At 38.8% G+C, this 13,444-nt stretch overlaps 1 protein-coding gene across 3 annotated transcripts in view; it reads right to left on the bottom strand.

Annotated features, from left to right (window-relative positions):
* The window catches only part of otud7a (OTU deubiquitinase 7A), an 83,240-nt gene that overhangs the window by 60,657 nt on the left and 9,139 nt on the right, over window positions 1–13,444 (bottom strand). For all 3 annotated transcript variants that reach the window (XR_008302303.1, XR_008302302.1, XM_026919384.3), the window contains exons 3-9: window positions 8,713–8,895; window positions 7,616–7,834; window positions 5,541–5,642; window positions 5,269–5,396; window positions 4,275–4,387; window positions 403–530; window positions 110–259 (exon numbers count right to left, since the gene is read on the bottom strand). Coding sequence is in view for 1 of the 3 variants with exons in the window: in XM_026919384.3 (XP_026775185.1) it covers window positions 110–259; window positions 403–530; window positions 4,275–4,387; window positions 5,269–5,396; window positions 5,541–5,642; window positions 7,616–7,834; window positions 8,713–8,895 (1,023 nt within the window). In the remaining 2 variants the exon portion in view is untranslated. The remainder of the gene's footprint in view (window positions 1–109; window positions 260–402; window positions 531–4,274; window positions 4,388–5,268; window positions 5,397–5,540; window positions 5,643–7,615; window positions 7,835–8,712; window positions 8,896–13,444) is intronic.

Genomic DNA, 13,444 nt, shown 5'->3' on the forward strand with positions numbered 1-13,444 from the left:
ACATAACTGTGCCTGCATCTATAACCTGGCAAGTGCCATAATTAAAAAAGAGATCTGAATGAAATCTGTTAAAGAAATGCTTCCTTATCTGTGTCCTTCAGCTGCTTACCTTGCTCTCTCTGCTGGTCTCTCTGCTCCATAGAGACCAGTGCAGAGAAGTGAGCCTGGTCATATGCCAGCACCAGTGGAGAGCAGTGGCATCGGTTGGGTGGCACCTCCAGGGGCAGGTAGAGGCCTCCAAAGGGGATTGGTGCAAAAGCTGTAAAGAAAAATGAGGGATAAAACTGATGTAAGTATGCATTTCAGCTGAGTGAAATATGAAATTATGGAGAAGAATAATAGGTTTGTGAGAGCCAGGGAGTTGTGTAGCGTGTTAGTGTGTGTGTGTGTGTGTGCTGGCACCTTCTCCCCCAGAGTCTCGGAGCATAGTGTCAGCCACCACCACGATGGGCCTCCTCAGCACATGAGCCAACACAAACACGTGGAACTCCTCCAGACTCTCATAGACAGGGTCCTCTGAATTATCCACACTGCAGAACACAACGCCACACAAAATACTGTTACTCTTTGTTTCATAATATATCATTCTGATTTTTATTTATTTAAGTTTCCTGTTTATATGGTCAAGTCCAGAATTTTTGGCACCTTTCATGAAAATAAGCAAACATTAATATATAAAATGAATGATATGCAATGAGTGACCTTTGGGCTCTTGTGTTCCTCCTTCACCATCCTCCTCACTGTGTGGAGGGACAGTGCACTTATGGGTCCAGTTCATGGCAAATGCCCCACTGTTTCAGACATTTAAAATGCTTTGTTATGGCCCTACTTGTGCTTAATGATATTTTTAAATGCTTGTGTGTGTTTTTATATCCATTACCCACTTGGTGCATGACAATAACCATCTGTCTCTTTTGTGTTGAAAGTTCTTTTTTCCATGGTAATGGATTACAAAGGAATTTTAAAACCTCATATGTATACCTTAGAAAAACACGACATGGTTAGGTACAGACGGTGGGGTTTAGGTAACCAATAATTAAAAGGTGCCAATAATTCTAGAGTTAACAAACTGCACTTTGAGTAAAGAAAGAAAAATGCAAAGGAGATGCATGAGCAAACCCTAAAGGAGCGTCATGCTGGTAGTTCTTGATCAAACTAGAGGTCAAAGCTGCCTTCCACTTGAAACAGCTCTATTTCACACACTCTTTTTCATCCTGTGCTGACTCGACACCTTAACAAGAGGTTATCCCTGGATGTCTAATGTCCAACACAAGCTGTCACATTTAAGAAAGAATAAAAGGCTCTAAGCTTAGCTACAAAAGCTGCATCTGTGTCATAATGAGAGGTGAAGAGAGGGACGAGGAGGATAGGAGGGTGAGAGAGCAAATAAGAGAGAGAGAATAGAGATACAGCCCCTGTTTGCCCCCTTATGGGAATTTAGCAAAATTAAGTCCTCCCTCACTTCCAAACACATACTTACATAAACACTCATATACACAGTAAACACACAGACACCCAGAGCAGCACTGCCAAACTCTAATGAAGAGTCTTTTAATAAGCAAATCCCCCTATCATCCAAATTACACGCACATTGCTCTCTAGGCTGCTATTTGTGCTATCATGATTAATAATCATCACACAGCACAATTCATCACTCGTTTAACTGTACTTATTGCCTTCCTTATTTGCAGCAGTGGCTTTTAAATGCTATTTTTTAACAAGACTATATGTTTCATATGTTTGATTAGTGCCATAATGGAAAAAAGAAATGATACTCCTGATGGAACAGAAGAAAAGTAGCATTGTGTGATGTTTACTACTTTGGGTATTTTTATTAAGACAGTAAAATTGTGCTTAAACAATGATCCAGTTTTCACGCAGCACATCATGCAAGCTTGCTTATAAGCCTAATCAAGAATCCATACATGCAGGGATCATTTTAAATACAGCATCAATAATGACTTTTACATAACAATTATGCCTCAACTAAGATGGACATGTTCTTTGGCAGCATTTTTTAGAGTGTCTGAGGCAACATCAATCATTCCTGATTGGATCCTCAATGAGTGTTAACCCTTCAGAGTCACCGGCAATAACAAGATGCATGTTCTAAATTCTACATGAAATTCTATACATTGCATTTTTTTTTTTGGCTTTGTACTTGTACTCTTCTTAATGACAATAAAGTTGAATCTAATCTAATCTAACGAATTATATATTAATTATATATGCATTTAAATAGTTTCAATATGAGTGACATACATATATATCTGTTTGGAGGATTTATTCATAGCTGTTTAATTCATTTTTATTCTCTAACAATAACAATAACAATAACAATAAAAAATAAACACATTTCTAAAGACTTTTTAAACTTTATTGTAAAGTTCTTTCATATAATTTAAATTTTTAATAATTTAAAAATTTAATTTTTAGATTTCTAGATGAGCTTGTATTGAATGAATAAAGAAAAAATTTAGTGTGCTAAATAACAGAAAAAGCGAACATATAACAAAAAGAAAAAAATAAAATAATTCTATAAGCATGTTAAAGGTATAAGTCACTACAGTAACTATATACGTCATACATGACAGTGCCCCAGCCTTCAGGACCAATTCTTAGTGCACATCCAATAAAAGTTTTATATGAGTAACATATAAATGTGTTCAGAGTCCTTTATACTTTAGAAGCAGGCTCAAACAAAAAGCACAGACCTGAACTGCACATATCATTATCTTTCATCAGAGTGTGTAGATTTCACAACACAAACAACGTGAAACCGCACTGTGCTCACACGCACGACACAGTTTCCACTATGGCAGTGTTACCCTATGACCTTATGTAAACTCTGTTCAACTCTTCAACATAAATCTGGGGCCAGAATTGCAGTGTCTAGCAAAACAACAAAAAAAAAACATTTGGTTAAAACAAAGTCTGAAATCAATGGAAAATTGCAATGTGTTGAGCATATGCACAACAGAACACATTCGCACACTCACCAGCATTCCTACACCCTCGCCCCATCTACGCAAACATGTCTCAATCAACGAGACATCGCTGTAAAACACTGCTTAAACATTTTTCACTGAAATGCTAATTAGGTCAAGTTACTTGGCATACAAGACCACCAGGTGGCAGTGATTCTAAACAAACTAACACCAAACTGTTGTCCACAATGGTTAGCACTGTTTCCTGATGTACAGCAAAAAAGGACATCAGAATAAGTGAAGCATGCTAAATTCTAGTGTAGTACATCTGACACACACTGCTATAACGAACATACAGACTTCCATAGCTCTACACAGAGGTCATATAGAGGATTTAAATCTAGTAGATGTTGTTAATCTCTTATAAAATTTAATAGCTTAAATGCGCACACAGATGTTGCCCCTCCCTGCCTATCACAGATTAGTGCTATGGCTCCTCCTAAATCACAAGCTAAGATTAAGGTTTTAGTAGAAAGCTTATCCTAGATGAGTACAAATAAGTTACGTCACCCTTCCACCACATACACAGGATACCACAGACAACCTTTTATCCAAAATATACCAGTTGCAACCTGCACTTATTCAGCCAGAACCATTTTACATTACTTGACTCATTTAGAGTCAACAACAGAGGCAAATGACAAGAATGCACTGAAATGTACAATAAATACATTTATCATTTTCATCTTTAGTCAACCTAATGTTTGTCTTTGTCCTTGGGATTTGATGAGGTAATGTATTGACATTTTAATCGTTATAACTACAGAAGCCTTACACTATGACTCACTTGTACACATTACGTGAAATCTAAACCTATTTAGAAAACTGAAAGGCGTCGTTTGGCAAGACGGCGCCTTTTTATGCTGATTCAGGACAACTTGCCCTTGCATACATCACATATCACAATATCAGAATTAATCTGTATCATTTTAGTATGTACAAGCTGAGTCTTTAACTCTGTGCTGAACTTTACTACAACAGCTTGTAATGTAAATGTAACAGTATATTTAAGAATGGGTTTATGTAAATAAAATGCAGGAGTGTGCAGATCATTGTATGCCACTGGGAGATATATATATATATATATATATATGTGTGTGAATGCTTGAATGCTAAATATAAATCATCCACGTTCTGTGTAACACTACAGGAGAGATAGCATGCTTAGAGTGTAAGGGTGATTGGGTAGGTAGAGTATTTAAATAATGGAAGAATATATATCTATAGTGTAATGGTATATGTGTGTGTGTGTGTGTGTGGGTGTGTGTGTGGGCTGGTGAGCTTTACCCTCCACTGGTGTTGCCATTTTTGCTGATGTGTGTACGAGGCTCACTGGAGGCCAACTTCAGCAGTTCATTCCACTCTCTCTCCCACTCTTCCTCTGTATACACCAACCCTGACTATAGAAAGAGCAAGAGAGCTAGTTAGAGGGTAACGGTGAATGAGGTAACGAATGGAAACACATCCACTCCTACATTCTCTTCTGCTCTCACACCTACATTGTCTCTTCTGCTCTCACACACAACCATCTCAACCTTCTCTACAATATAGATCAGTCAAACCACACTGCACACCCACACCTTTCAAACAACTGTATTCACTCGCACTGTTTACAAGACTGACATGACATGTGATGACAGGAGGGTATTCAGGGACACTGCAGGTTCAAATAAAAACGAAAGACTTATACAAGCCTTAGCTACTGCCTGTTTCCACTTCGGTGAAGTCTGATTGTAAGAATCAAGGCTTAATAGTAAACATCTTTCAGCTGCTCATCTACAGTAGCACTTAAGGGAATAGTCACTGCTAAGGAGGCTAGGAAAATATGACATAAATAAAAAAAACTTAAAAGAGATACTCAAATAACCCCAGAGACAGAACATTACCCATTATGACCTCCAGCTGAATATGAATTTGTCCTTGCTTTTATACTAAGCGTTTGTTTGCCAGCACCTTTTACATATGAACCTATAAGAAAGTGTGTACAAGGCAGACAGGGAATGCAGTTGCCTTTAAAATTGTGGGTTTTTTTTGGTCACAACATTATGCTTCCAAAAGGTCTGAATTATTCAAATTACAAGGCCTGCTTCTGCCCAATACTGAGAAATCAATCTAATCTGCATTGTTCATAAACCTAGATAGATAAATTAGCTAATTAGCGGTATAGTGTAGGCGTCACAAGAGCTACTTTTTTCATTTCAATACAAAAGGTGGAAAAAAACCTAGTGTGAAATCAGACGTAGTGCTGCATTATAAGGAAGGTGGTTCAGGAGTGTCAGACCTCTTTGTTTTGCTGTGTCTGCTGCCATCTCCACCTCCTCTTCAGAGCCTCTCTCTCTGCCCCGCTTTTCATCATAGCATACAGACTCTTCCTCAGCACCAGATCGCGGTCGTGGAAGCCCCACATTCCTGACAAACAAACAAAAGACACACCTGTCAACATACAATGGTTTATTAGATTAGACATATTTAAGCTGTGTGAATGGGACGTCCGCAGCACTGTAACAGTACATAAAGAGATTTTAAATAAACTAGTTAGGATATAAAGCTCACCTAAGGAAGCGGCATGCAGTAGGCAGTTGCCATCCCCAGTAGTTGCTAATGGCAGGAGCTTCTTACAGCTCGTACATATAGTGGACCACCAGTTCAGACGGCCTACAGAAAAACAGCAATTAACGTTCAGCCTCACCACACTTAAAAGAAACGCTCAGCGTTTGTCAGTATAATTGATCCCATATATGGCATGCATCAGTCATATCACAAGAACAAGAATGTAAAACATTCAAGAATTTGATCACTTAAATTGGAAGTCTAAGGGCAGTTGTTGAAATACTGTCAATATATATAAAAAATAAGCAACTATATAATGGAAGTTATAGCTGTTCTAGTTTATCTTGTACAATGGTTGCAGGATGACAGACAAGCATGGCTTACCTGATGTTCTTTTTAGACTTTTAGAAAATTTAGTACCCTTAAGGACAGAGTGTTTCCTTTTCTTTTTGGAAGCTAAGAACCCTTAATTACCCAATAATCCCACAAATAACCCTTAATAAGCCTTAAAAATCCTCTTTTTTAAGTGGGTAGTTTGTAGTTTAATTCAACCCAGCAACAGTACAGGACAGAGAAATCAGACCCACCACTACGTACGTTAAGGCATTAAGGTCTATCAGGAAATTCTATCAGTTTAAGATATTAACTCATAAAATTTTGACCTTCAATAAACTGAAAGCACTTTTCAACTTTATATTTTTTATAGTTAAAGTAATATTGCGGTGTAAAATAATAAAGTCAGATAGAGCCTTATAATTCTAAGGATTCCATTTGTAACACATAACTACAAACTTCAAAGTAACCATCTCTGAAAAGACAAACTGCGAAAGACAGATTGCGAAAATCCTTGTTTGTGGTAATCACTTATACAGATAGAGATTAGGAAAAGCGAGAATATGTATTTAATAGTATGCATTTAATCTTCATGCAAGAAATATTGGTACCATGTCCCCATTAAATTCAAATGCTATATCTCAAATGCTCCATTATATTCAGATCCTATAAACATTGCTATAATTCATAAATAATAAAATGAAACCCAAATGAAACCCAAATTTCTGACTTAACCACATACAGATTGCTAGGAGAGTGTGCTCTAGCTATGAACACTGGAACAAAGAAAGTTTTCTTCATAACATTGCTGCGTTTTCTGCACTATGAGGTGACTGTGTGTGCTAGGTAACCCACTCTCCTCTCCAGAGATGAGAATACAGCCATCTTTAGAGTATTCTGCTCCCTAGCCTCCCACCCACAAGCCTTCCGGTCTGCTGCTTCAGGTTCATCTAAACACCTTACTACATTCACTCAGCTCTGCTACACCACAAACATCCTGCACTTACAGCAGCTAAATACCCTCACACTCACACCAGACAATACATCAGAATCTGAGATTAAAAACATGTTGCAGGTTGTGCACAATAAATTTAAAAAAGTGGAGCTGGTAATTTAATATAGTCCATTCTGGGAATGGTTGACTAACTGCTTCAAATCTCCAATTACTTTCTTCATTTTTATGCAAATTTTTCCAGAAAATGCTGCATTCCCTATTCAGGATACAATTACTGAAATCTGAGCTGAAGTAGAGTTCTGCGTTTCGTGCACTGAGCTCTGCTCCCCTCAGGGAGTCGTGACTGAGAGGGATTTTAATCTCTCCAAGACAAAGGCAGATGGCAGATAATATCTTAATCACAAACATAATTGGATATGGCTCCGTGTCAGTTCTGGCTACAGAATGCTTTGCTCTGATGTGGTAGTTTAACTCCACTTTGCTACTGATCCAAAACAATGCCTTAAAATAATGCTGGTGTGTTCCGTTCAGGCTCACGTGCATGCACATGGCTCTAGTAGTTAGCCTCAGTAGAGAAGGACAGCGTGCATACAAAAGGGACATTGTGGACATTGTTCCAGATGCTGTCAGAGACACTTTTGAGGCTGAGGGCGGACAGAGGCACAATACCAGTGGCAACTGAATATAGAGTGGGTTTATCACTCAGGGAGAAAAGCTGGAGCTTACAGTCTGTGCTAGCAGCCAGTCAGCAGAGCCTAAGCCATGTCTCTGGTGTTGAACACGCCCTCACCTGCCTGCTCCAGTGCCACCATGGTGGATTGCTCAATGAGGTCGCGCTCGATGAAGTTGCGGAAATCCTCACTGTATACACTCAGGTCAGGTAGTTGGAAGGTGTAGATGGGCATCTCGAGAGGCAACTGCTCCCTGGTGCACTCGCCCGTCACGTGCATCCTCGCCAGGGACATGATGGCAGAGCTGGCGTGTGAGATGCCCCGAGAGAGACGCTTCTCTGTTGCACCAGACACAGACACAGAGGGATGAGAGGGGGTGGATAGAGATCTGTGGGGCCATGTATTAGTGGTGTGCAAAAACCATCATCTGCAGTGATAGAACATTTTTATATGTTTGTAACTTTGGAATGTGTGTTTTGGTCATTTTGTTAATTGTGGGCGCAGTTGGCATTTTTGAAAAAAAAAAAAAAGGAGTGAATTGTTTTGAGAACCTGTGGACTGTGTTTAAACTCACTGCAATGAGATATTTTTTCTATCACACAAAGAAATGCAGATGCAACCTACTAAACTGACATAAATTAGAGTCGATAAATGATATCTTTACACACATTATACGGCCATTTTAGTTACTTCAATCGTAATAAAGTAACACTGGTGAAACCTAACATTAAAATGTCTTGCTTTATTAAACAATTAAAATGTCTTATAAATTACACTTCTTTGTTATCTTTATTTTATCCTAAGGGTATGCAAATTTTTGCACTTGACTATATAAATAAGGGATTGTGATAGGCAGAAACCTTACAATACTCAAACCTCATTATCTATAGTGTTTTCACAGGTGCATTTCTATTGTCCTTTATTTCATTGTACACACACATGATTTAGACTGTGCATTCTCATATTTGGTTTCAAGCATTGATAAATCTCAGACTTGTACCTCAGTGTGTTATTTTCATGTGCTGTTATGGTGGGCTGCTGTTTAAAAGGCATGGGATGAATAACAATATTGGCTGGGAGGCTCCTAATACTCACCACATGTCAACTGTATTAAGGTGATCATTATCACAGTCAACATGCTAATTGTTATCATTATTATCCTTATCATCAACACCATCACTGATAGATAGTGCAGTAGTGCAGGTGTATGCCGTACCCTGAGTGTTCTCCTCTTGCCTCTGCAGGCATTGCTCCAGCTTGTTGAGGTGCTGGGGGGTTCCACTGCGCTCTGGCTGCTTGTAGTAACGGCCCTCATTAAATACCTGAGGCAGGTTGGCAGTGTGGACCTGCCGCAGCTGCTCATAATCACTCAGAGCAGCACTCAAGTCCCAGTTTTTACCTTTACAAATACATAAACACACACATACACAAAGAAAGAAAAAATCTTTAGCGCACAAGATATAAGGACTGAAAGATTAAAGACAGCGAGGACTATGAATACTTCGACTTGTCTTTATTTAACATGTTAAAAAATATTAAGTACGTGGGCATCAGTAACCTCCACATAAAGCCAATTAAAATCAAATTTACACTCAAACAAATTCCAAAAATCACACCCAAATAAATTTCTACATAATGAAATACAGTATATACTACAGTGACTTCTATATCTTCAACCTCATAACACACGATTCAAGTAGATGTAATGACCTACACTCTAGAGAGAAACAACAGTTAAGCTTGTGTGACTAAGAGCAGCTGAGCTAATTATTCTTTTAGTTAAATGGCAAATGTGTTTTTAAAGAGGAAGAAAATAGGAAAGAAATGCACATCTATTTTACAATTTATTTCCTTGACGTCAACAGCGTCAGTGGGAATGCCTTTGCTGCAACAAGTCTAGTCCTTCTTGTCACAAATTTGTATGCACAAAACACCCTTAAAACATACTTCAAACAGGAAGGAAGCTATTGAAGAAAAACATATTTCTGACATTTGACCTTGCTGTGACCTTGACCCTGTCAGTTCACCTGAAAAACACGCAACTACTTGCACTTGAGATATCTCTCTAACGAAAATCTCAGATAGATGCATGAACCGATGGACAGACGCTCAGACGGATGGACAGACAGCCCGAAAACATAATCCCTCCACCACCTAGTGCCATAAAAACAGAATTCATAAACATTAATACATGAAACTGTCTGTTAAGCTTGAGAGAAACTAATTGCTGTTCAGAGGATATGAAGGAGGTTGGAGAGAGTTATTAGGGAATATTCATATCACACTGAGTAGTGGAAATGAAAATCTAATATCAATTCTAACTAAAGTCTAACATATTATTTAATATCTTAAAATTGATCTCATTTGTGATTATGATATTTGTGACATTTTTGGAACATGATTTGAGACATTTGTGAAACCTATGAGTATGCAAACTTTTTGCATTCGACCATATAGCAAGTACATTTAGAAACCCTGTGTGATACCGTTGTACCATCAATGAATTACAGACTACAGAGTGGAACAAACTTAACAATAGCAGTGATGGCAAAAATGGGTGACCTAAAAACATCTTAAATGGGTGAAAAAAAAAAAAACTTCTACTCTGTATGCCATGTTTTCATAAAACAAAATACAAAACTAGCTTTGCGCTGTGTTCACTTTTATCCACAAGTGATGAATAAATACTTCTACATAAGCACTGCTATCTCCCATAATCTAAACCGAGTTATTCAGGCTGCCAAGGCATGAGTGCTGAAATGCTTAAAGAGCTCATCAATCTCCACACAACAGAGTTCCGTTTCATATCATGCTCCACAGGAAGAAACACTAGCACTAGTTTTCAGTGCTAATGTGTCTGCTTTATCATCCGGACCATTAAAGCCTGCACTTTCATGATGTAATGGCTACGTAATAATATCATGAATACATATAGAAGGGTTTGTATCAGTTAGCAAACTTAATTTTAATGGTGATGTGGAGGTCTCAGGGTCCAGTGAGGGTGAACAAGAGAAAAGAGGCCTTGTAATTGGAAGTGACAGTTACCTCAACACACACACACACACACACACACACACACGGCTGCTCCCTCCTCCTCCAGCTTCATTCTTATCTTAGTGACAGACAGTGCTTCCAGGGCAGAGAGAAGCGGGTCAGAAAGAACTCTTATTATAGACCTCAAGCCTTCACACTACTCTGTTGCAGAGAGAAACCTTTTCTCAACACAGCCACCTAAGATGAGAATCAGACAGAAAACAGTGAGGTCTATATGTGTGCAAGTGTGTGAGCTAGCGTGAAAAGTGACAGTCTGACGTCACCTTACCCAATTAAATGCCCTACTCTATAAGACACGTAATTCTCTCTGCATCACTGACTAAAGGCTCAGCAACCACAGTCCAGAAGAAATAAATAAATAAATAAGTAAATATGTAAACCTCTCCCAGCGCAAGCTATGAGACTCCACATGAATCAATGCAAATCCTATTCTTTTTATAGATTTCTGTATCCGTGAACCAGCCAAATGTTTTTAATAGAGAATTGACAGTTTAGTCGAATGGCCATTCAGCACTTTGAATACATGCATACATACATGCATTCTGCAGCTCAGCGAGTATTACAGTCTCAAGAGATGGACAAATCTCTTAACAGCTCTTCTCCCTAGTTTTTATATCAAATGGTGCAATATTACAGAAACAGGATCAGAAACTCAGCAAGCACATCAAAGTACATCAAAATTGCAGAAAGTACCGACAGATTAGAGCCTGATGAGGTTCAAAATGATTTATTTGCAACTTGAGGAAATACTGACTAAAAGAAGACAGCACATTTTGGGGCTCAGGTGTCTAATGAATGCAGACAGCTCAAAGACACTGACATTCAAAAAGATCTTTCTTTAGTGAGTAACCCTCGTTTTTTTTATTCACAAAGACAGCTCCATTATTCAGTGGAATAACCCAAAGTGACAGATACAAGGACAGAGTTTACTAATCTAGTGAATAATAAATCAAGTAAGAAAGAAAAATTACAATATCTGATAGACTGCATAAAGGACATGTCAAGTAAATCTTTCTTTCTTTCATTTCTTTGCATGTAGATGCAAACATAAAGTGATACGGTCATGCGAAATGATCATAAAAGAGCTGTAGTACTGCTGGTGTCCACTGGAGGGTGACAGTGCACATATCATGTCCAGTGACGACACCCTTTGTGGAAGATATTAAAAGGAATTTTTGTCAGTGATCATTAACCTATGCAGACCCCTGTATTAACCTAAAATAAACTATATTAAAATCAATTTGCACCATAAAGGCACAAAGCTGGAGCTGGACGCTTTTCAGCATGCTTGTACTTCATCTATTAGAGTAAAAGCAAAAAAAGTACAGTGTACAAACACAGAACAGAATGATGAAAGTGTTAATGTAACAGGAACAGCGTGTCTCTGAGAGTCTGCAGGCTCGGCCAGCAGGAATAGCCTTGCAGAGTGACACACAAACAATCAACAACAAAAGACAAGAGACCTAATGGCTGACGCTGTGGGCTGAGGCAGAATTTTCTGATATGGTTAGTGGACATACAGAGGCAGCTATGTGATGTGAGTCTCTGTTCCACACACTCCATGAGGCATCTGACAGCACAGTGTGGGGAGACTGGCCTCAGCTGATTGCATACTCACAGTTCCCTTAATAAGCACTGATTCTAGACCAATGCTTCATGCTGACAAAAACGGCTAAAATGTAGCGACAGCAGAGACTAGATTTTTCACCTTAAATACTACAAACCCTAAAGCTCAGCACGGTGCACATACTGATCAGTATTAACCTTGTCTGTTTCATTCATAGTGAGCTCTGGAAGTCTAATCAAGATTGATTATGTATTATCTGAGTGAAACCTCCAATCAGAATGAGAGCTCCAGTGAAGGACACTACCCGCTCCGGGTGACCTTGAGATTACAAGGAGAAGTGAAGTGTGACTTCATTCAGCACTCTTGATTGTGTCTCCACGGGGGATCCCGAATGTAATCAGTGCTAAGCATGCATACATCTGCTGCTAGTCAACACCCACAGACCTGCAGAGCCTTCTTCAACCCCCAGCTTGACCACCCTGAGCACCCACCCACACACACATTTGTATATAATGCACTTGAAAGGACCACATAAACTATATGTGAATTCCCTAACCAGGGCTGAACAGTTTTAATCCCAGTATGAATGTTTTGTATGTATATACTATGGGTGTGTATAGGATACAGCTGGTGGTGTAGGCCACAGAGGTAGAGCTATTTGCTTTCTGCCAGCGTTTGCCTAATAAGATCACTCTATGCAGTCTGTGCACTCCTTTTTTACACTGGCATTATTCTCCACAGTGCTTCACTATCACTCTGCTCTGACTCATATGCATACAACAACACAGCCAAAGAATTGTATATGGCCCTCTTTCTCTTTCCACTGAGGTCTCTAGGGTACAAGCTTGATAATAACAACACTTCAGCATTATGGTTTCCAGGAAGTGGCTCATCCCAGTGAAGCTCTTATTGGTTTTGTGGGGGACGATAGTTTGCATAAGTGCATTATGGGAAATTATGATCATTCTACCATGAATAGAAATGACCACAACAATCTAACCAAAGCATGGAATAATATGGATTTAATTTATTAGCCTTTTAAGACTCGTTCTCTACTATTCGTTTGAAATCTTATAAGATTACTGCAGGTAAGTTTATTGACCTCCTTGTGTGATTTCATAGCCTTTTTAATTCATGGATTTGATTTGTTTAGTTGTTTTCACTGTGAAATGTCAGCAGTAAGGCTCATTAAAAGCCAATTAACAAATTGCTAATCATAAACAGTGGCAGGCACAACAGCAGCCCAAAGTCTCTCAGCTCTACCTGGAGGGATTTAGGAAAGAACACACGTATGTGCTTATGGCCTGACCTCAGGTCAGTTCTGTGA

The sequence above is a fragment of the Pangasianodon hypophthalmus genome, chromosome 9, assembly GCF_027358585.1.
Source record: "Pangasianodon hypophthalmus isolate fPanHyp1 chromosome 9, fPanHyp1.pri, whole genome shotgun sequence".
In the NCBI taxonomy this organism is placed as follows: Eukaryota; Metazoa; Chordata; class Actinopteri; order Siluriformes; family Pangasiidae; genus Pangasianodon; species Pangasianodon hypophthalmus.